The sequence below is a fragment of the Mya arenaria genome, chromosome 6, assembly GCF_026914265.1.
Source record: "Mya arenaria isolate MELC-2E11 chromosome 6, ASM2691426v1".
In the NCBI taxonomy this organism is placed as follows: Eukaryota; Metazoa; Mollusca; class Bivalvia; order Myida; family Myidae; genus Mya; species Mya arenaria.
The window spans coordinates 11,486,132-11,510,336 of record NC_069127.1 but is presented as its reverse complement, the minus strand read 5'-3'; the positions used below and the strand labels follow the sequence as shown (position 1 = coordinate 11,510,336).

Sequence of the window (24,205 nt, the reverse complement as noted above, 5' to 3'; positions counted from 1 at the left end):
CCTTCATAATAGATATGTAATCACATATATAGAAGGGATAATGGGACTTGTAAAGCTATTAACTACCTTCTTCATCTAGTGTAAACTTTAAATAGTCTTTGATGTAGATACAGTTTAGCAAATTTGATGTTGGTAGCTTTGTACCGTTAGGGTTTTTAAATCATACATGTATGCCTTTTGATCGACGTATTTCCTTAAATGTTAAAAGGTTATTAAATTCACAAGCGCTAGTAATTATTCAAACTTTTCTTTTTGATTAAAATTTTTAATTGCACTCAAATGAATCCTGATTTAGCGGCATAACTTTTAAAAAATATTTAGTATTAACTTTTATGAGAAACCAACCCAGATATGAGTAAAAAAAGTTCATTAATATTTTAAACTATTCCGAGCGATGTATTTGCACTCTACTAATCTGAGGAATGATCCGTGTCATCTAGAGCTAGGTCTAGGACTTGAAGACTTGTTGTCCTTGTAAATGTGCTGGGGCGACTGCATATTATACAGACTAAAGGTTTATTTCTCGCAGTTGTTTTAAATTGTTGGCGGCACGTTTATTTCTAAAACAAACACATTCTTATGACTATGAAGTATTATGGAATCCGGCAGAGTTGCAATGCACGGGAAGAACTCTGGACGTGTATCTGCTACATGTATGCACGTGTACCTACTACATACATGTGCGCTGTAATGCATTCGATTGCTAATTTATCAAAATTTAGTTCAAGTACCTAAAGTCCACAAAACTGTCTAAAATTGGCATCTGTAGCTAGTTACGACGTATGTATTGTATGTACATGTAAGGTTAAAGGAGAAGAAAGTAGTCCACAGTTTATCAGTAGTGTAGATTGATAACTATCGATAATTAACGGCCCGTGTCTCCTCCAGCCCGCTATCACTGGGTTCATCACTACCACTGAAATAGAGCCCATAACCCTGGGAGACTTTCAACACGTAGTAAGACGAGCCCGAGCAGTTTTATGAATGAACATTGGCTCGGATTTCTCTGCTCGATGTGTGAAGTCTGTTCGCTGGGTGCAAGGCTCGAGCTTGTAGCTGGGCGGGGCTTGGACTCCTTAAAGAACGATTCCCTCTTAGACAGACATCATGTGTAGTGATAGTATATAGTTGGCGAGCTAATTCCATCGTAATTAAAATTGTATGCCAAAATGGAATTTGGCTAAAGTTTTATCACGAATAAACAGGGTTTTTATTTCCTTTGCAATGTGCACGTGCTAGCAAAGCCTTTCTTGTGCATGTGTCAATAGTAAAAACTTAAAAAGGGACAGGGAAAATGGCGATAACCCATTCAAATCGTTTAAAGGTATTACAATTTGATTAAGTTGATCCCTGAAATCATAAATTACACATTCCTGAGATATCCCTTAATGTGTGTCAGTAGAGCAGGGTTGATACGGCAGTCTGCACTCTACCGGATATGATGCGTGGCGATGGAGGGTCCAATATCTGGGTCACCAGTCAGTGCGGGTGCAGGTCCCGTTCATCATATTAAATATAATTTGAAAGGGTTGTGACATCTTCCCTTTAAGTTAAATAAAGTTGTTTGCCTTTTGCAAGATTATTTAAACGGTTCAAAATCTAACGAAAGTTTGAAGAGATCTTCCCAAAAACGTTCCCAAAAACGTTCTGTGATTTCCATCGCTTATAAAGCTGTAATATATATTACTACATTTTTATGGTTTTGTAATATATATCGATGCTCTCAACTCGTAAAACCACTGTAAAATATACATAAACATGCATGAAATATCACCAGTTCATTGAAAATATGTATCTTAAAATTGTATCTTAAAAATGCATTGGGAGTAAACATTCTGCTCCTTCACACTGTGCGGTCGACCCACAGAGGACCATAGCCATGCCATGCTTTTCTGATGCTGCTACTGTTGTTGCATCTGCTGCGGATGTTGTTATTGATGAGATTCTGTAAAAAGCCATTTGTGATTTGCCTCAATTTCTCGAAATTTTCTTAGTATCTTATCTTAAGTTTCATGTAACCAAATTAATTGCTTAGATAAACTTGTTTTCACATAGTAATAAAACAGTTGACCGTTTTCGTTCAAACTATCATAGCTCTTATTGAGGATATAAACAAATTATTCCAAACAAACCTTGTTTCCCTAGCTTGATCATGTTATAAGGGATTTCATATTGTTTCGAAAATTGGGGCCAAGAATCCACTTAGCTGATAGCCTGCTATTTCGACACCGGGAACATCTCGTGTATGATTTCTCAGGTTTAGACAGAAGACGTGCTGTACAGTTCTCACTGATACCTTATCCCTGGCTGGACCTTTTATCTGCAGGGGTCGCCCGGAACGTTTGAAGTGATGCCTTTCCGGTCCAGCCCTGCACATCCAGGCTTTACCCGGAAGTGAATGTGACAGGGGCCCCGATACGCCAGCCAATGGCCCGTGTTAATTTATGTGATCTGTTCGAACGGCCAATAAAACCCGGTACGTCCTGACTAATTGACGTCCCAGGGAATTAGACACACCGGCTTCAGTTACCTTCGAAACCACTGACCACTTTGTGGTTTGATGATCAAGCGAATATTTTATTTCCTTCTTAATACACAGTAGTATTTAAGTAGATATGCAATCTATAAAAGCTGAAGATGAAAAGGGTAGCAAATGTTTTTTTTCTTCTGGTGGAAGCAAACTTTATTGAAATGTTCAGCTGCCGTTTATGATATTTTCAACAAAAACAAAATACAATTTCAATAATGATGTCTGTCGTTTTGTTTAGCTCGTTTATATAAACTGGCCAAATCAAAAACGATCAAAATTTCCTCGACTACTCGGTTGGCTGTTGATAAAAGAACTGGAGTTGCCTCCCTTACACCGCTACGTTAACGCGTAAGTTTGACAAACGCCGCACTCGCCCGACGACCCGACGATGACTATGTCCGAAACTGCACCGGCCCACCAGGTCATCTGAGGTCAACTTTTTGCCCCACGGGCACGGGCGCATTTAAACATGCACGGGTCATGTACATGGGTTGTGAAATAGACTTGTTTTAAGGTCAGTACAAGTTTTTGCACAATAAAAATTCCTGTCTGTCGCTGTGAGGTATTTTGTAACGGTCATTTGGTATACTTTAGTTCATTACTACTAGTTTATGATGCTAAATGTATGCTAGACTGACCAATCAAAAATTTATATACGATTGACCTCACAAGAAGTTAGTCTTAAAACTGGGAGTTGATCTGAGGACAGGCGTTGTCGAACATAAGGCATTATCACTTTGAAACAAATGTACAATTATGTTTAACAAGAGTCAAAGGTAGTACATTACAAATGGGCATTGACCTTTATTTGGTTAATTTTGGTTGGAGGCAAAATTGCATTCCGCTGGTCCAAGCATTTTGTCTTTGACTGACTGGAACGATTAAGACGTAACTGTCATAACAAACGCGTGAGCTATTCGCCGTGTTTTATTACCGAACTGGTCAACCTTGCCTATGGTCATCGGTCAGTTTGCACGGACATTGATGACCATCTTGTCAGGTCCCGTAAGGGACTGACCACTGTTACTTCAAGATGCAATGTAAAGTAAGATAAAAAATATTGCAAACGTCTGCAAGTTCTAAATTACAACATCTCTAAAGATTATTTTTACTTGATTTACTTGATTCAACTGAAGGTCATTTAACTGGCATGAGTCATGGCCCAGTTTTGTGTTGCCCCTTGATCGATGTGTTGCTATCGTCTGTCCGTCCCCTTTCAGAGCAGCTCTTCAAACGTTCTGCAAACACTTGCCCCGTCTTAGTCACTCTCCTTTTCACTATAGCCAGTGTAAAATAGGCCTTTTCATGACTATAGAGGCTATAGAGGTGTTATCTACGGACCATGCGTTGACGGCATAGCTCGAATGTTTAGGCCAGGTTTTGGTTCCCATGGTCGCTGAGAGCCCAAATGCCGGCCGTTCCACGAGAGCCCAAGAGCGCCCGCCAGGCAAGCATGCGGGACGGGGAGGACGGAGCTGTTTACTCAACACAGTTGTGATAATTACAAGCCCGGCGAGGGCCTTCAATGAGCGAGGTCCAACATGCTGGGCTCTGATTTCATACAACTGGGTTTTGCCCGTACAGGTATGCAGGCTCATTGTGTCATGTTTGAGTCTTTGTAAAACCCGTAAGGCCAGTGCGTCGACTGTTTCAGTGTTTGTAAACACTGGCAAACACTTCTGTATGCTACCACAATCATATCATTCTTTGGAAAAATGCTCCCTTTAAATTCTTCATATAAAAAACTGTATTTAGACTGTATAATAGAGCCCTCACAAGGTCAGGTGGCGGTTAATGGCAATATCAAAACTTGACTTTATGTTCTGCCCCGCTTTGTTAGCAGAACAGCCCCTATTGTGTCAGACATCCGGCGCGAATGGTTCAGGATGGTAATTAGTTCAAGTTTTAAAAAATTCGAAGCCAAACAACATGTATTTATTTATTTTCTAAAAGAAAGGCAATGTCGAACTCGGGAACCATTTTCAAGCCGGGCGGTATATATAGAGTGCTTTGCATTGTTTTTCTTGAACATCGTAATGGGTTTCCTTAATTCATACTTGAATGCTCTCTTGCCGTCGGCACACCCATTTCCAGGGACTTAAAAGTAAACTAATTTTTTGAAAATTTAAAAACAGTAGGTATGCGGTCAGTGGTTTGTTTACATAGGTCATATTTACAATCATGAGGCTTTGAAACTGTTTTTACGGCTGTCACTTCGGCTATTAACCCGTCGGCACCCCGTCGTCGGCTGAAATGGGAGCGGAAGAACGGGCCCCTAATGTCGAAACACATCAGGAACCCCAACTATTCCACTGATGCGAAATAGAACGGTCAGCTGTGGCCTAGGAGTGGACACGTATATTAAAACTGGCCGTTACATGAAACCCGAGCCTACAAGACACACGCAACAGCTGTTTTAAATCTTGAAAACTTCTGCCAGTCCCATTTACAAATATGATTCACTGACCGCTAGATGAAATAGTTCCACATGTGAAATTTTCCATGAAAAATAAAACGCTTTGAGGAGTGAAAGTAAAATAGTTTATTGTTTTTGTAAGGATGCATGTCCAGATTCCCGTTGTTTTATTGTCGATGTTGAATTCACAGAGCTCGCTGCTTGCATAGAAGGGATGAAGATCCAACGTCCTGGTCTTAGTGTGTCCTCAGACAAACTCGAACTTGGGCTAACGGTCACTGTATAAAGCATCTGACCCACGGTGAAGAAATGTCGGACATCCGAACCATCGGCCAAGCCAGTTTTATTGACCCACATTAAAATATAAATTACAATAATAAATTAATACTGACCGGAAATATCTTCACGGCCTAGGATCCCCATAATAAATAAACCATCTGCTGCGTTTGTCCAAGGTATAAAGAGATATTTAACTACATTTAAACCATACAGAGGCCCCATTCAGCCTTGTCAAGAGACAATCCAGTATCAAAGATGACTAAATCATAAGAACCATTATTAAAACCATTTAAATGTTTTATTTGCTATGTTGAATAACAATCGTCAATAAAGGAGCGCTTGTATGATTCCCACAAGAGAATACTTCCATAGGGAGTCGTTTAAAACTTCTCCAGGGTCATTTGATGGGTCTACAAGGGGCCTCGGAAAATAAAGTATCCCAGAAAGCTACCAATCTACTCATTAGAGATAATATTTATATCCATATTTATGTTTAAGTGACCATGGAGAGGAAGTTAGTTTGCTTTTACGTATTTCATTATGTTTGTCTCCATTATGTCATGTTTGCTTCCATATTCAATGCTATCTTACTTGGCGAATTTATTGCTTTCAAGACAGGATGGAAAAACGAGAAATGGGACCCGACTATTCTACCTTTCAAACTGCTCGTCGCACAAAAATCATGATCTATGTATTATTTCAAAACAAATATGTTCAAAACGCTTAACTTCTTATGTTCAGCAAAAACTTACCAGGTACTTAAGCCGAACAGTTGTTACTTAATATTCAGGCACGTGCTGGAAACCCATTAATACTTACATTTTTTTTCTTTTCTCTGATATGTTTTATCTACGCTGTAATTTTGTCATCCGGGGCATCTGGTATGCCGTATGGAACGTGGCTTCTTACATACATTCAGCGGCTGTATGCAAATTTAGCATTTGGTGATACATTTTTACATATATTTTACAAGCATAATTAAATTGTATTCGCACGCAAGCTATTAAACATAGGTAAAGGTGAGTAGCACTTATTTTTTCGGCAGATGGTTTCTAGTTAATGTAACATTTAAGATTGAAGATCAAATGGCAAATGGTATGAAATCATTGAGCATGTCGGCTAACAAAGGCGCATAAATCACCATGTTTACCTATATGAGCCTGAATTTCGTGTTTAATTCCTGTCGACAGATGACAGATAGGATCGAACCCCTGTTGCCGTGCATGTGTCTGTCATCTCATAAGTAACAGTCATTTGTATTACCTGTATTATCTAACCTCAGTATAAACTATATCAACTCAATGCAATTTCAGATATACTTTCATTGATGTGCAATAAAGGTGGTTTCAGACCCATACGCATTGTAAAACTGTTCTATGGATTAAACAGCCAATATGGCTAAATATCGATAATTTATAGCTATTTTCTTTTAGTAATTATTTTATTATGCAATAATTGTAAAATTAGACTTATGAGTTTTAAATAACCTAATAAAACCCAAGACAACGAATGAAGATCGTTGATATAACGCACGGGCGCATTTTGAATTCCGCGGGAATTCTATTCGGATCACTTTAGTATTATCGTAGTGCAGTGTGTATTGAATATAAATACAAGTTTAATAACGCATTAGACAGATGTCTCTGTGGCGCAATTGGTTAGCGCGTTCGGCTGTTAACCGAAAGGTTGGTGGTTCGAGCCCACCCAGGGACGCTTATTTTTTACGTTTTATATTTTTGATTTTTAATAACTCAGTTTGACAAAATAATAGTTTATATTCAAAATACGATAACTCCGACAAACAATAAAGAAGTTTTCGTTCCAGTGTTTGTGTAGTAACCTAACATTTTTTGTTATGATTAAGATAGTCAGCATCCAGTGGCCCTTTTTGTCAACGTCTTTATACCAAGCTCATAATCGTCGGGAAGTGGTGCTTGCCTCCTGCAAAGTTTCATGGATCTTGGCAGTGGCTTGGCAGTGGCAAGAGCTTTAATGCTAAGGCGTAGAAAATGTTTGTTTTCACTAACCTGACCGACCCCATATTTTTTGTTCGTAATTTCCTTAACAATGTGCATTTTTAAAGTCAACAGTTTAAATGTTGACCATTTTATATTTAAGACTTTCTACAACAGTGATATAGGTCGGTTTGGTACAGACCCCCCTCCCCCCCCCCCCCAAAAAAAAAAAAAGAATAGATAAAGAAATAAAAAATCAATAATCAAATAAATAAAAAATAAAAATAAAAAAATAATAAATAATCAAATAGATAAAAAAGGAGATCTAAGTTTAACAAAGACCTTTTTTGTCTAAGCAGGATGCTCATACTGTTTGTGTGTCACTCGTTGACAATCTTATAATCAAGCCTGATTTTTTATCATATTTTATAAAATGTCGAGTAAGCAAAATATGGAGCACCAAATACCTGTGCCAAGTGTAAGCCTATTGTTTACAGAATGTCAAGTGGCTACAAATCCCCTAATATGCCCTAAGTTGGCGTTTCCAGTCCCCAAGGCGTCCAATGGCCGTGCAAAAAAACCCTTCCGCCAAGGCCATTGACCAGCCGCATATCGCAAAATAAACAAATTGATCCCATCAAAGAACCATCTACCGACAGCCCACGTGTTAAGTTTACATTGCTGGGTCAATTATTTAACTAAACATTGAGAGTGAAATGCCTGTTGTCTCGAGTATAAACAAACATAAACATCCTCCCAGCCCCGCCGACCCCGGCACTGCTCTGGTATCTACCTCCTCACAGCACCCCCGACCCCGGCCCTGGACTGGCATCTACATCATACAGCCCCGCCGACCCCGGCCCTGTGCTGGTATATACATCCTTCCAGCTCCGCCGAACCTGGCCCTGCGCTGATCCTCCCAGCCTCGCCGGCCCCGGCCCTGTGCTGGTATATACATCCTCCCAGCCTCGCCGGCCCTGGCCCTGTGCTGGTATCTACATCATACACGCTTAATCTCATACGTTTTATATATTAGACCCAGACCAACACAGTCAGTGGACTACTTTTTAATGTGTTTATTTTACATGAAAACGAATTGACAAAACAGACGACACTTTATGCCAAGTCTCTGGACGGGTGGATATACGACAGATCTAGATCAACGAGCAGGCGGACGAACGTTTAAAGAAGGCATCTATGCATAAAGGAACCGTTGAACGGACGGACGGACATGCAGCAAATTGTTGGACTCAATGACTGTTAAAATACTTGTGGACAATTTCAACAATCTTTTGTTGATAAAAACAGCATAATTGATAAACGTTTACAGTTAGTTCAGCAGTCGTTGCGGTTTTCGGTCAACTAGGTTGCCTAACATTAAATTGAAGTCATTTCACTCTTTGGTCACCTTTATTTTGGACGATGAAAGAGCACAAAGGAAGGAAGATGAGGCAAATTAAAAACGAGAATGGCGCATCAACAATGAAGATTTATCACAGGTCAGAGATAGCGGATATTACGGGTGAAGTGTTAACGAGGGGAGAAGTTACGTCGGCCCGACGGTCAAACTCGGGTTTGACCCTAGACTGGCTACATACCGGATGCGACAGGGATTGTTCGCATTCCAAATCTTATCATAATGTCATTGACGTTCACGGGTTTATAAAACAAATAAGAGGAATTTTAATGTAACTTAAAAACTATTCAGGCAATTATTTCTTATGGTAACAAAATAAAGTTCAAAATATCTTGAACATGTATGCAAAGTTTCATAAAAAATGGTTGTTTCTTATGGTATTTATAGATGGTATGGTCATCGGGATATCAGGATTTTGACTATGTTTATAACTGCGTTTTATGACGTTTTTGTGATCTCCACAGGATTTGTAATATTGCTTTTCAATTGGCCACTACGGCGTTCAACGTGGGAATATTTCAACGATGGAGACACTCGAAGTTTAAGGACAAGTTCAACGCAATTCACTCTACGACCCCTCGTATGTCTACACTCTACGACCCCTCGTATGTCTACACTCTACGACCCCTCGTATGTCTACACTCTACGACCCCTCGTATGTCTACACAAATTGAAGTCTGAAATCAAAGACGTATTTAACAACTGCAACGTTATGCCAGTCCTCACTAGCCCTGGTCGCCACTCTCTGTGTCCTGACACTGGCCCACATCTGCAGCAAGAGGGCGCTGTGAGGACACCGGACATGGTTACATCAGAGCCCACTGTAGTAAGGGTTACGTAGGGGTGAGGGTCCGCCATTGTGAACTGGACACTATACATCAAACTGCCACTTTGACTTCAATGGATGTTGTAAATTCTGCATTCCAGTGATGATTTCTAAAATAAACTTGAAACCACAAGGGCCGCGCTTGAGAAAGAGTTCCGATGCTATTGTATTTATGATACTAAAAAAGAATGTCGTCCCTGGGTGGGCTCGAACCACCAACCTTTCGGTTAACAGCCGAACGCGCTAACCAATTGCGCCACAGAGACAACTGCACAAACGGAGACAGCTGCTGAAATAAATCATATTCATATTATTACAAAATAGTCATATAAAACAATGGACCACACTGACTTAAAACTGTTATCATAGTTGTGAGTAGAACAGTGATAAACATCGCAGTTATTATAGTATACCATAGCTAGAAATAATTTAGAGGTAGCCTTTTCGAAGACAAGTTCAAGCCCTTAACAACGCCGATCTGTTCTTGTCAACCGTCCCACGGCCCCTGTCTGTGTGGGTTTTTGGGAGACGGAGCACAAGGTCTTTCCTTCTTTCTAGAAGTTGAACATTGCAGCCTGTGTTCAACCAACAGAAACAGCAATGTTTTAATAGAGGCACGTTCATCGTAACAGAGATAGTTGCTCAAACCAGCCGGCGATAAGACGGAACTCATTTCTTATGTAATTCAGTCTGAACGTCTAAGAATGAGAGTTATGTAATGTGCGTGTGAACCTGTTTTCATGTCTTGTCCTAATCGGTTTATCAGTGACCCACTGAGGCTAGGTTAATACGTAAAATTAGCCTTTAATATGCGTGTGGGCCGGCTTGTGATTCTTGTAGGCAAGATTCAAGAATTTCCTCGATTGTTGAAATGTAAGTGTAATCCTGCTGATGTACCGTCGGCCTGATTTGGTTTCAGAAACACCGTTGCCTTCGGAAGATAAAATTTGTGAAAAAAGTTGACATCATGCAAATGTGTATCGGTCCTGGTGTTGGTGCTGGTACATGCTGGTGGTGGTGCTGGTACATGCCGGTGGTGGTGCTGGTACATGCTGGTGCTGGTACATGCTGGTGCTGGTACATACTGGTGCTGGTACATGCTGGTGCTGGTACATACTGGTGCTGGTACATGCTGGTGCTGGTACATACTGGTGCTGGTACATGCTGGTGCTGGTACATGCTGGTGCTGGTACATACTGGTGCTGGTACATACTGGTGCTGGTACATGCTGGTGCTAGTATATACTGCATTGTGCTGGTGTTGGGTATATGCTGGTGTTGGAACATGCTGGTGCTGGTACATGCTGGTGCTGGTACATGCTGGTGATGGTACATGCTGGTGATGGTACATGCTGGTGTTGGGTATATGCTGGTGTTGGAACATGCTGGTGCTGGTACATGCTGGTGCTAGTACATGCTGGTGCTGGTGCTGGTACATGCTGGTACATGCTGGTGCTGGTATATGCTGGTGCTGGTACCTGCTGGTGCTGGTGATGGTACACGCTGGTGCTGGTGCTGGTACATGCTGTTGCTGGTACATGCTGGTGCTGGTACATACTGGTGCTGGTACATGCTGGTGCTGGTGCTTGTACATGCTGGTGCTGGTGCTGGTACATACTGGGGCTGGTACATACTGGGGCTGGTACATACTGGGGCTGGTACATGCTGGTGCTGGTGCTGGTATATGCTGGTGCTGGTGCCAGTACATGCTGGTGCTGGTACATGCTGGTGCTGGTACATACTGGTGCTGGCACATACTGGGGCTGGTTCATACTGGTGCTGGTACATGCAGGTGCTGGAACATGCTGGTGCTGGTACATGCCGGTGCTGGTACATGCTGGTGCTGATACATGCTGGTGCTGGTGATGGTACCTTCTGGTGCTGGTACATGCTGGTGCTGGTACACACTGGTGCTGGTGCTGATACATGCTTGTGCTGGTACATGCTGTTAATGGTGATGGTACGTGCTGGTACTGGTAAATGCCGTTGATGGTGTTGGTACATGCTGGTGCTGGTATACGCTGGTGCACGAACATACTGTTGCTGGTACATACAAGTGCTGGTACTTACTGGTGTCTGTTCATACTGGTACATTCTTGTGCCAGTACATACTGGTGCTGGTACATGCTGGTGGTGGTACATGCTGGTGCTGGTACATACTGGTGCCAGTACATTCTGGTGCTGGTACATACTGGTGCTGGTACATACTGGTGCTGGTGCATACTGGTGCTGGTACATGCTGGTGCCAGTACATTCTGGTGCTGGTACATGCTGGTGGTGGTACATGCTGGTGGTGGTACATACTGGTGCTGGTACATGCTGGTGGTGGTACATACTGGTGCTGGTACATACTGGTGGTGGTACATGCTGGTGGTGGTACATACTGGTGGTGGTACATACTGGTGCTGGTACATTCTGGTGCTGGTACATGCTGGTGGTGGTACATGCTGGTGGTGGTACATACTGGTGCTGGTACATGCTGGTGGTGGTACATACTGGTGCTGGTACATACTGGTGCTGGTACATACTGGTGCTGGTACATACTGGTGCTGGTACATGCTGGTGGTGGTACATACTGGTGCTGGTACATGCTGGTGCTGGTACATACTGGTGCTGGTACATACTGGTGGTGGTACATACTGGTGGTGGTACATACTGGTGCTGGTACATACTGGTGCTGGTACATACTGGTGCTGGTACATACTGGTGGTGGTACATGCTGGTGGTGGTACATACTGGTGCTGGTACATACTGGTGCTGGTACATACTGGTGCTGGTACATACTGGTGGTGGTACATACTGGTGCTGGTACATACTGGTGCTGGTACATACTGGTGGTGGTACATACTGGTGGTGGTACATACTGGTGGTGGTACATACTGGTGGTGGTACATACTGGTGCTGGTACATACTGGTGCTGGTACATACTGGTGCTGGTACATATGGTGCTGGTACATATGGTGCTGGTACATACTGGTGCTGGTACATACTGGTGCTGGTACATACTGGTGCTGGTACATACTGGTGGTGGTACATACTGGTGGTGGTACATACTGGTGGTGGTACATACTGGTGCTGGTACATGCTGGTGGTGGTACATACCGGTGCTGGTACATGCTGGTGGTGGTACATACTGGTGGTGGTACATACTGGTGCTGGTACATGCTGGTGGTGGTACATACTGGTGCTGGTACATACTGGTGCTGGTAAATACTGGTGGTGGTACATGCTGGTGGTGGTACATACTGGTGCTGGTACATACTGGTGCTGGTACATGCTGGTGGTGGTACATACTGGTGCTGGTACATGCTGGTGGTGGTACATGCTGGTGGTGGTACATACTGGTGCTGGTACATGCTGGTGGTGGTACATACCGGTGCTGGTACATACTGGTGCCAGTACATAATGGGGCTGGTACATGCTGGTGCTGGTACATACTGGTGCTGGTACATGCTGGTGCTGGTACATGCTGGTGATGGTACATGCTGGTGCTGGTACATACTGGTGCCAGTACATACTGGTGCTGGTACATACTGGTGCTGGTACATACTGGTGCTGGTACATACTGGTGCTGGTACATACTGGTGGTGGTACATACTGGTGGTGGTACATACTGGTGGTGGTACATACTGGTGCTGGTACATGCTGGTGGTGGTACATGCTGGTGCTGGTACATGCTGGTGCTGGTACATACTGGTGCTGGTACATACTGGTGCTGGTACATGCTGGTGATGGTACATGCTGGTGCTGGTACATACTGGTGCTGGTACATACTGGTGGTGGTACATACTGGTGGTGGTACATGCTGGTGCTGGTACATACTGGTGCTGGTACATACTGGTGCTGGTACATGCTGGTGATGGTACATGCTGGTGTTGGTACATACTGGTGCTGGTACATACTGGTGGTGGTACATACTGGTGGTGGTACATACTGGTGCTGGTACATGCTGGTGCTGGTACATACTGGTGCTGGTACATGCTGGTGGTGGTACATACTGGTGCTGGTACATGCTGGTGCTGGTACATACTGGTGCTGGTACATGCTGGTGGTGGTACATGCTGGTGCTGGTACATGCTGGTGCTGGTACATACTGGTGCTGGTACATACTGGTGCCAGTACATACTGGTGCTGGTACATACTGGTGCTGGTACATACTGGTGCTGGTACATACTGGTGCTGGTACATACTGGTGGTGGTACATACTGGTGGTGGTACATACTGGTGGTGGTACATACTGGTGCTGGTACATGCTGGTGGTGGTACATGCTGGTGCTGGTACATGCTGGTGCTGGTACATACTGGTGCTGGTACATGCTGGTGCTGGTACATGCTGGTGATGGTACATGCTGGTGCTGGTACATACTGGTGCCAGTACATACTGGTGCTGGTACATACTGGTGCTGGTACATACTGGTGCTGGTACATACTGGTGCTGGTACATACTGGTGGTGGTACATACTGGTGCTGGTACATACTGGTGCTGGTAAATACTGGTGCTGGTACATGCTGGTGCTGGTACATGCTGGTGATGGTACATGCTGGTGCTGGTACATACTGGTGCCAGTACATACTGGTGCTGGTACATACTGGTGCTGGTACATACTGGTGCTGGTACATACTGGTGCTGGTACATACTGGTGCTGGTACATACTGGTGGTGGTACATACTGGTGCTGGTACATACTGGTGGTGGTACATACTGGTGGTGGTACATACCGGTGCTGGTACATGCTGGTGGTGGTACATGCTGGTGGTGGTACATACTGGTGCTGGTACATGCTGGTGGTGGTACATACTGGTGCTGGTACATACTGGTGCTGGTAAATACTGGTGGTGGTACATGCTGGTGGTGGTACATACTGGTGCTGGTACATACTGGTGCTGGTACATGCTGGTGGTGGTACATACTGGTGCTGGTACATGCTGGTGGTGGTACATGCTGGTGGTGGTACATACTGGTGCTGGTACATGCTGGTGGTGGTACATACCGGTGCTGGTACATACTGGTGCCAGTACATAATGGGGCTGGTACATGCTGGTGCTGGTACATACTGGTGCTGGTACATGCTGGTGCTGGTACATGCTGGTGGTGGTACATGCTGGTGCTGGTACATACTGGTGCCAGTACATACTGGTGCTGGTACATACTGGTGCTGGTACATACTGGTGCTGGTACATACTGGTGCTGGTACATGCTGGTGCTGGTACACACTGGTGCTGGTGCTGATACATGCTTGTGCTGGTACATTCTGGTGCTGGTACATGCTGGTGGTGGTACATACTGGTGCTGGTACATGCTGGTGGTGGTACATACTGGTGCTGGTACATACTGGTACTGGTACATTCTGGTGCTGGTACATGCTGGTGCTGGTACATACTGGTGCTGGTACACACTGGTACTGGTACATGCTGGTGCTGGTACATGCTGGTGCTGGTACATACTGGGGCTGGTACATGCTGGGGCTGGTACATGCTGGTGGTGGTACATACTGGTGCTGGTACATGCTGGTGGTGGTACATACTGGTGCTGGTACATACTGGTGCTGGTACATACTGGTGCTGGTACATGCTGGTGCTGGTACATACTGGTGCTGGTACATACTGGTGCTGGTACATACTGGTGCTGGTACATACTGGTGCTGGTACATGCTGGTGCCAGTACATAATGGGGCTGGTACATACTGGTGCTGGTACATACTGGTGCTGGTACATACTGGTGCTGGTACATGCTAGTGCTGGTACACACTGGTGCTGGTGCTGATACATGCTTGTGCTGGTACATGCTGTTAATGGTGATGGTACGTGCTGGTACTGGTAAATGCCGTTGATGGTGTTGGTACATGCTGTTGCTGGTATACGCTGGTGCACGAACATACTGTTGCTGGTACATACAAGTGCTGGTACTTACTGGTGTCTGTTCATACTGGTACATTCTTGTGCCAGTACATACTGGTGCTGGTACATGCTGGTGGTGGTACATGCTGGTGCTGGTACATACTGGTGCCAGTACATTCTGGTGCTGGTACATGCTGGTGGTGGTACATACTGGTGCTGGTACATGCTGGTGCTGGTACATGCTGGTGCTGGTACATATTGGTGCTCTTACATGCTGGTGGTGGTACATGCTGGTGGTGGTACATACTGGTGCTGGTACATGCTGGTGGTGGTACATACTGGTGCTGCTACATATTGGTGCCAGTACATAATGGGGCTGGTACATGCTGGTGGTGGTACATACTGGTGCTGGTACATGCTGGTGGTGGTACATGCTGGTGCTGGTACATACTGGTGCCAGTACATTCTGGTGCTGGTACATGCTGGTGGTGGTACATACTGGTGCTGGTACATACTGGTGCTGGTACATGCTGGTGCTGGTACATATTGGTGCTCTTACATGCTGGTGGTGGTACATGCTGGTGGTGGTACATACTGGTGCTGGTACATGCTGGTGGTGGTACATACTGGTGCTGCTACATATTGGTGCCAGTACATAATGGGGCTGGTACATACTGGTGCTGGTACATACTGGTGCTGGTACATACTGGTGCTGGTACATACTGGTGCTGGTACACACTGGTACTGGTACATGCTGGTGCTGGTACATGCTGGTGCTGGTACATGCTGGTGCTGGTACATACTGGGGCTGGTACATGCTGGGGCTGGTACATGCTGGTGCTGGTACATACTGGTGCTGGTACATGCTGGTGCTGGTACAAACTGGTGCTGGTACATACTGGTGCTGGTACATACTGGTGCTGGTACATGCTGGTGCTGGTACATGCTGGTGCTGGTACATACTGGTGCTGGTACATGCTGGTGCTGGTACATACTGATGCTGGTACATGCTGGTGCTGGTACATGCTGGTGCTGGTACATGCTGGTGCTGATACATGCTGGTGCTGGTACATACTGGTGCTGGTGCTGGTACATACTGGTGTTGGTACATGCTGGGGCTGGTACATGCTGGTGCTGGTACATGCTGGTGCTGGTACATGCTGGTGCTGATACATGCTGGTGCTGGTACATACTGGTGCTGGTACATACTGGTGCTGGTGCTGGTACATACTGGTGTTGGTACATGCTGGGGCTGGTACATGCTGGTGCTGGTACATGCTGGTGCTGGTACATGCTGGTGCTGGTACATACTGGTGCTGGTACATACTGGTGCTGGTACATACTGGTGTAGCACATGCTGGTGCTGATACATGCTGGTGCTGGTACATACTGGTGCTGGTGCTGGTACATACTGGTGTTGGTACATGCTGGGGCTGGTACATGCTGGTGCTGGTACATGCTGGTGCTGGTACATGCTGGTGCTGATACATGCTGGTGCTGGTACATACTGGTGCTGGTACATACTGGTGCTGGTGCTGGTACATACTGGTGTTGGTACATGCTGGGGCTGGTACATGCTGGTGCTGGTACATGCTGGTGCTGGTACATGCTGGTGCTGGTACATACTGGTGCTGGTACATGCTGGTGCTGTCACATACTGCTGCTGGTGGTGGTACATACTGGTGCTGGTACATACTGGTGCTGGTACATGCTGGTGCTGGTACATACTGGTGCTGGTACATACTGGGGCTTGTACATACTGATGCTGGTAATTGCTGCTGCTGGTACTTGCTTATGGCAAATCATGACTGCTTGATGTTCAGTCTATACAAGGTAATACGATATTGTGAGATAGGTGTGCCAGTTCCTGTGACAGGGATTAGGGAACATTTAATGTTTGCACCGGTCAATTGTCCAGTTTCGGCGACATCAAAGCCAGGGTGGTGTATTCATTCCGGTCAATTTGTTTTTGTACACGGGCAGGTGACCCATCCATTAACATGTTGCCCTTTAAATCCGATATTCCAATCACGTTTTGTTTTCCGTGCATATTTCTGCAGATAGACAGTTAAGCCATCACATCAAAGCCCATGGTCTTTGTATAAACCAACAATATCCGAACTAGATGTATTGTGCCATGTTCCAGGGTGGTCCAGGGGCGACACCCGGATTCTGTAACGGTAACCTTTTCTCTATTTTACACTGATTCTACATGCTAAAATCAGTTAATTTGCTGTCGGTTGAGCAATGGCTTCAATTTTATTGTCATAGTCTGCGCCTCGGCTTTGATGATCAAAGGAATCCAAAGGACCAGGCGTTCACAGTTCTCGAGAGTTGGCTGTTTCAGATATCATTATAGAAATACAGCCAACCCTCCCCAACCCGGTCTAAACCAACACAATGCCACTGACTGCCAAGGGCGTAGCTAGCCCTCTATTGATGTGGATTCATAATTGTGGTAGTGTGGTGGTGGTTGGGGGGGGGGGGTGTACGGGGACATACCCTGAACTCGACAGATGGCTGTTTTTTTGTTAGTATTATTTTGTCGGAATCATGCTACGCGCCTGAATGCTAAGAATAAAAAATGAAGTTGTTCGGGGACTCCGAATTATAATTCAAGTTTTATTTGTTATTGGCAAATTATATTTTGAAAAGTCGCTTGCACGTTTATTTCAGTTTGTACTTCCGCTTCGCCCTGAATGCTTTGCATACCGACTGAATATAGGCGGTATCTGAGCAGCAACGCCTACGCTTATATATCCTCCCCGCCAAAACCGCAATTCATGAGCAATAAACATGTTTGATGGTGACCCTTGAGATCTAAGTCATTGTTATGATATAGATATGTTATTCAATTAATAATACATATAAATGGTGAAGCTTGTGGTTCTGGTGGTGGTGATGAAAGTGCTGCTGCTGTGATTACTTATGTTGCTGATGTTGTTACTTATGGTTTTAGTACTCCTGGTGTTGGTGATGATGCAACGGCTGCTGCTGCTTTATGGTGGTACTGCTACTGCTGCTATAATTATGCTGTTATTGTTTGTACTTATGCTGCTGCTGCTGGTTTTGTTGCTGAATGGTGATAATGATGACGACGAGGACGACGACGTAGGAAATAAAGAAAATCAAACTTGAAGAAAACGTCAGATTGGCCAACTTCGTCACGAGATACCCGTCAGAGCCGGTTGGCCTATTGCCATACCCCGTGTCTAGAGTTGTATTGAAGAAGGAGTCGGTGGTCTAGTATTCAAAAGAACCAGACAAATTCTGCACAATTTAATTTAATACACACATATCTCTGCAATTATATCGGTGCGGATTTCACTTTCGCGTTTTCAAACATACTTAAACTAGTTCAACCCTTCCTCGTGTCCATCTCCATATCACCGGGTACTTAAAGCTTACAGTTTCGCTCTTATTCGCCGAAAAGTGAAAAATCAGCCTTTACAATAAATTGCAAAGGTCGTGAGAAAAGCAGGGAGTATGAGAGTGTATATTTTATAATTACAAATATATAAAACTTCGTCTTCCGGATGAGCTATCGTCAATTTCCCGCCTGTATTGAAACTGGGAATGCGTGAAAAGTCATTTGAAACTCATATAATATAGCTTTAAATAGATTTAAATACCATCAGAGATATCATTAACGGTCACTATCTTATGTGAAAGTATTTTAACCAATAACGCGAGGGAAAAGGTCCATAGAGTACATGCCACTGTAAGTCAGAAGGGCATGGTATATGTAAACCGGACTACCAATATATATATATATAAACATGTACCCTATAGTTCTTCTAATTAATGCTTGGTCATTATGGCGGCGAAAGATGGAAAAGCAAAACCACTTGGTGAATTTCCGCGGCACAACTTGACGGATGTTCGACCCGTAACCTGGCGAATTCTTGTCTAAAATAATAGACGTGTTAAACGGGTTTCTTCTAATCCCTAACTACCTGAAGGATTTGCCGTATCAAAATTTGTAAAAAAAATCTGACAACGTACACTTGTTTGGACTAGGCGCGTTCATGCCACGCCACTTGGCATTTTCCCATTTCCCTTGGTCGTGTGGAGGGTTTACGCATTTCCGCCCATTCGGCAGAGAAGGTGGACTCGCGATATGGTAGAACTCAGGCACCCCAGACCATGCAAGAAGACGTAGTCTTGATATTTTCGGGTCACAAGGTCGTTTTCATATGGAAGCAGTTTCGCGCGTGTTGGCTCAATTTTCGGTCAGAACAGGGTGGGTGGGGAAGGTTATCCTATCAGCGATATGGTCGGCATGGGCAGCCTTCACGCGACGCCTGGTTTTCAATGGACGACATAAGCATCAAAATTTAATACCCGGTGGTGTCAAAATACTTATTAATCGTCAATGAATATTGGTTCAAATGATTGGTCAATTTTGTGACTCGAGGATGCAGGCACTGTAAACTCGCTCGTGACTCTGAGGGACTAGACAGTATTGATGACCTTTTGATAGTTAGGGGTTCTCACACAGAATATGTAAAATTCGATTGCTTCATTTATTTTAAAAAACTACTCGTTACAAATAAAATTCGTTAATTAGTTATTACTAATATACTACCATAGAGTACCATCAGATAAGACATGGATATATTGGACCACCAATGAGGCCGCGGCCAACTAGTTGCACTGTGGTATGACTATACCGATGCCTTAGTCATCCACAGTCACGGTATTAACAGCCATGGGAATACTTTTTAAAATGTTAGTCTTTTGTTCACTTGAATTGAGACCCAAACTGGCCTAAATGTTGACGACATGCCTAGTGGCTTTCATAAAAACATTCCTTTATGTATTTAAATGATTCCTTTCGAACTTGTTAATTAACTGTGACAGTGTTAATAACGATGTTCGACAGATAATCACGATAATCAGTTACGATAGCGAACATAGGAACGAAATATTAAACATATGCAAAAGTTTCATTTTCGTGAGAAATAAACATATTTCATCGACGTTCTCATCTTGTTCGTGTTAGAAACTAGTAATTTAAATCATTGTGACAATCAAACTTTTGCAATCTCTCTAAGGACAAAAAGTAACGTTTTCTTTACAAATGGAAATATATTGTAATAATATTTTCAAAGGATCATGTGAACACCTTCGACTTTGGTGTCATGCAAGACGCCAGGCTCTAATGAACTCGCTTTTATCCAATGGTATTGTGCGTAAGAGTTGTGGCACCTGAACAAGTTCGTCACTTACCTGCATACCACATGCAGTCAAACCCCATTGGCTCGAACTCCCAGGAACCGGCGAAAATATATTAAGCCTCGGAAAATTCGAGCCAAGCGGAATGCTTACCTTTAGAAGAAAGCAATCGGTTCTTTATATCCAGTTCGAGCCAAGCGAGTTCGGGTCAACGGGGTTCGACTGTATTCAATTTTGATATTGTTGAAAAATCACCAGCAGATTGATATATTAGATAATCAGGGGAACATAATACTAAATGCACCAAACCAACAACACACATAATTTGGGTTTGGTTTCCGAGAGGGTTGTGTACACGGCATACCTCAATATATCTACCCATTTCTCAAATCCTGGTCCGCCACTGAAAATGCTGATATTCACTCGACGGCAGGTGGCCTAACAAGGAAGGTACATCAAGGAAGGCAAATGTTTGAATACTGGAAATATTCATGCACGGATATTGAGTTACCATTAGCTTTAACCGGTTAATGATGATATTTATATGACAAAGTCCTTTTCGCCCTTGACACCTTTAATTCATCCCGCCTTAACCTTGTTTTTGTAGCTTTGCCTTCCAAGAAGCCCAGTTACTCGCAATCTAGGCTCGGTTATCAACGGTTTATGGGGTATGATGATTATACTTCCGCCTAAAGTTGTCCATGACATACCTGCATTATTTCATCACAAATAATGTAACCTCGAATACTAGTTACATATAAGAAACATATAAATGAATCATGCTTTATTCGGAGATGACCATTTGGAATTGAACTTAACATACCGCCCGTCGTATAGATATAAATTAGATATATAAATGTATATCACAATGACCTACGATATTGTCTCTTCATTCTTGTGGTCAGTAATGTCCAGTTATAACGACCAGATCTGCTGGTGGTCCTATGTAACAGGAATTCCGCAGCTGACCACAGATGGACGAGTGGGATTGGCCGCGGGGGACCCTTGAAACCACCTCATTATGGATGCATGCCGGGCATAGTAGTATACCCATAACTGTCCAACACCGACTACTCTGCACGTTAATGTTGTTTAGATAATTACATATACAATGCAAATGATTCGATACTGCAAAACAGACAGGCCCTGGACTACTAAGTACCTCAGACCTTATCATTTGTGTTGGTCATAAGCCTATAGGCGCGCAATAGACTAATGCAGAAGCCAGTTACAAGTCAAAGATAGACGCTCTGGGAGCTGGCCTCTTTACACAACCTAGACTGGCATAGGCAACAAAGATATCTGACCTTGGCCGACGTCCTGTTTATAACCTTAATTGATGGCATAGTACCTGACCTGGATTGACGTCCAAATATCTGACATAGATTACCTTGCGTGGAACTGACCTATTTTGACGTCTAGATCGACGACCAAAATACTTGACCTAGTTTGCCGTCCTAGTACCTGACCTATGTTTACGGACTAATACTTGACCTAGGCCGATGTGTTGGTACAAGACCTAAGTTGACGTCATTAAACCTGACCTAGATCGATGTGTTGGTACCAGACCTAAGTTGACGTCACTGTACCTGATCTAGATCGATGTGTTGGTATCAGACCTAAGTTGACGTCATTGTACCTGACCTAGATCGATGTGTTGGTACCAGACCTAAGTTGACGTCATTGTACCTGACAAAGGCCGATGTGATGTGTTGGTACCAGACCTAAGTTGCCGTCCTTGTACCTGACAGACACTGACGACCCGGGTAACCGGCCAGGATACCATACATAAAACGTTTTCTTTAGCTCTGTAACAATTCCAGTACCAGGCAACTTTTCATGAAAAGGCACAATCTAACGAAAGGTCTACAGATGATGCAAATCTTAACTCTGACAATATGAACCATTATTTGACGTTCAGAAGAAGAACTACAAGCCTAAATAGACAAAACAAAATATATTGTAACAAATGAAAGTTATGAATCTCAGAAAAAAATGCATATTCAAATTCAACGCGAACGTTTCTGCTTCAATCCTTGGAAATCATGTGCTCATTTATATGCGATTTAATTATCTTTACATTACAAGGACCGGTTGTGTTCAAAGGCGGATGTGGAATATGGAGTAATATCGAGGAATAGGTAAAAAAAAATAACACCTATTCATCATTTCAGTAATTGTCCTTTGATTTTCTTTCCATGATGTGTTGAGGAGCGGCTCAAAGCATGCCGCGCATTCACCAGGAGCCGCCATGTCAGCACGACACTTGTGAGGAAGCCGTCGGGTAGTTGTGAAAAATGCAATCACAGGGCCGCCGTGCCAATTAGCACTTTGTGTATGGACGCCAAGTGCTAAATCATGTCCAGAAAAGATTCCAGTGCCGAACAGTACGGTTCCATGCAAAATAACGAATTTGGGTTAAGATTTGAAATAAACGAAAACTGACATGGCCGGTCATTGTATGTACTGTTGTAATACAATTATCTAATGATCTCTTATTTAGCACTATTGCACATTTAATCCGTCATGAATACACACATATTATGATTATGAGATAAAACAAACAATTTAATCAGCAGCATCATCATCATCATCATCATCATGCATTTATACAGGTAACGATTACATCATCGAAACTGCCAATATTTGACAACAATCTAGACCACTTACTAACAAACCTGTTTATCAGCCTGATCACATGGACACTCCGGTTCTGAAGCTGTCATGACATGAACACCAAACTGAAGATCAGCTTCCCGTATCTTTGGTTTGAATCAGCTTATCTAAGAACAATCAGACTTAATTTTTGCAAATTGATATTATGTGACAGGTAAATGTTAACAATTCTATTTAAAACTGACCACGATGTAAGAACATGTATTTCTGTACCAACTCGAGTTGCCCGGGGTTACGTAGAACACGCTGACCGCGCCCTGTGGCGTTAGTTACGTCAAATGGCGAAAACTGGTAATTGATGTTGATTTTCTTGTTTTTAAACGCAATAAAATGTTATAAAACCCGCGCTTGTAAACGCCAGATCAAAGACAAGTAAAGTAAATATTGGGCATAAATATTGACGATGAATGATCGATGCTTGGATGAGTGTTATTACAGATTTTACACACAGCAAAGGAAGGGCCTCTGGAAGAGACTGCATGATAAGAAGTGCACCCAAGGGGCCTCACGAATGTTAAAGAAAGATGTTTTGTAATGATCCGTATATTTTCTTTTTATCTATTTTCGTTTTGCTGCAATATCGACGTCAATAAGTGCAACTCATGTAAATGTTGAATTTAAAATTTTCGTGATACTTGTGTCAAATTTGGAACGATTTCAAAATATCAACAGACTTTTCAGGATAGTTGACGGAGTTTAGAGTGTGTTATGTAATTAGGGCCATCAAGGTGTCGCCACGCAGGGCTCTCAGTCTGACAACCTGTCATAATACCCCCTATAATAATCTAAATCTATTTTCACAGATGGGGTGCATCGTCCGTCCATGATGATCAATGGCACAATATTGACACTGACTGACTTCTTGCATAAATTGTTGTATAAACAACCTTATTTTTAGCTTTTCTCGCAGTGGGAACGGCCGGAATTGACCACTTTTCCCAATTTTCCCAGTACTTCATGTAGAGAAAGGAGCCGAAGTGTTTATGAAATGTCGATGGTCATCACACTTCCGTTTACCTTTGGGATCAGGAACTCCGTGTGAAAAATCTCGAGAACTTCTTTGTACCGGTTATTGGAGAAATAAATAATTAG

General features: G+C 43.4%; 1 protein-coding gene and 2 non-coding genes across 3 annotated transcripts; 1 reads left to right on the top strand and 2 right to left on the bottom strand.

The window, feature by feature from the left end:
- Positions 1-6,864: 6,864 nt before the first annotated feature.
- Trnan-guu (transfer RNA asparagine (anticodon GUU)) lies at positions 6,865-6,938 on the top strand. Its single transcript has one exon. It is a non-coding gene; the product is annotated as a tRNA-Asn (tRNA).
- A 2,677-nt stretch (positions 6,939-9,615) lies between these two features.
- Positions 9,616-9,689, bottom strand: Trnan-guu (transfer RNA asparagine (anticodon GUU)). The gene has a single exon. It is a non-coding gene; the product is annotated as a tRNA-Asn (tRNA).
- A 968-nt stretch (positions 9,690-10,657) lies between these two features.
- LOC128237564 (uncharacterized) lies at positions 10,658-11,516 on the bottom strand. Its single transcript, XM_052953156.1, has 2 exons — positions 11,073-11,516; positions 10,658-10,909 (listed from the first exon to the last, which is right to left on the bottom strand). Exons 1-2 carry the CDS (start codon positions 11,514-11,516, stop codon positions 10,658-10,660), a joined length of 696 nt encoding a protein of 231 aa, XP_052809116.1.
- Positions 11,517-24,205: the final 12,689 nt, after the last annotated feature.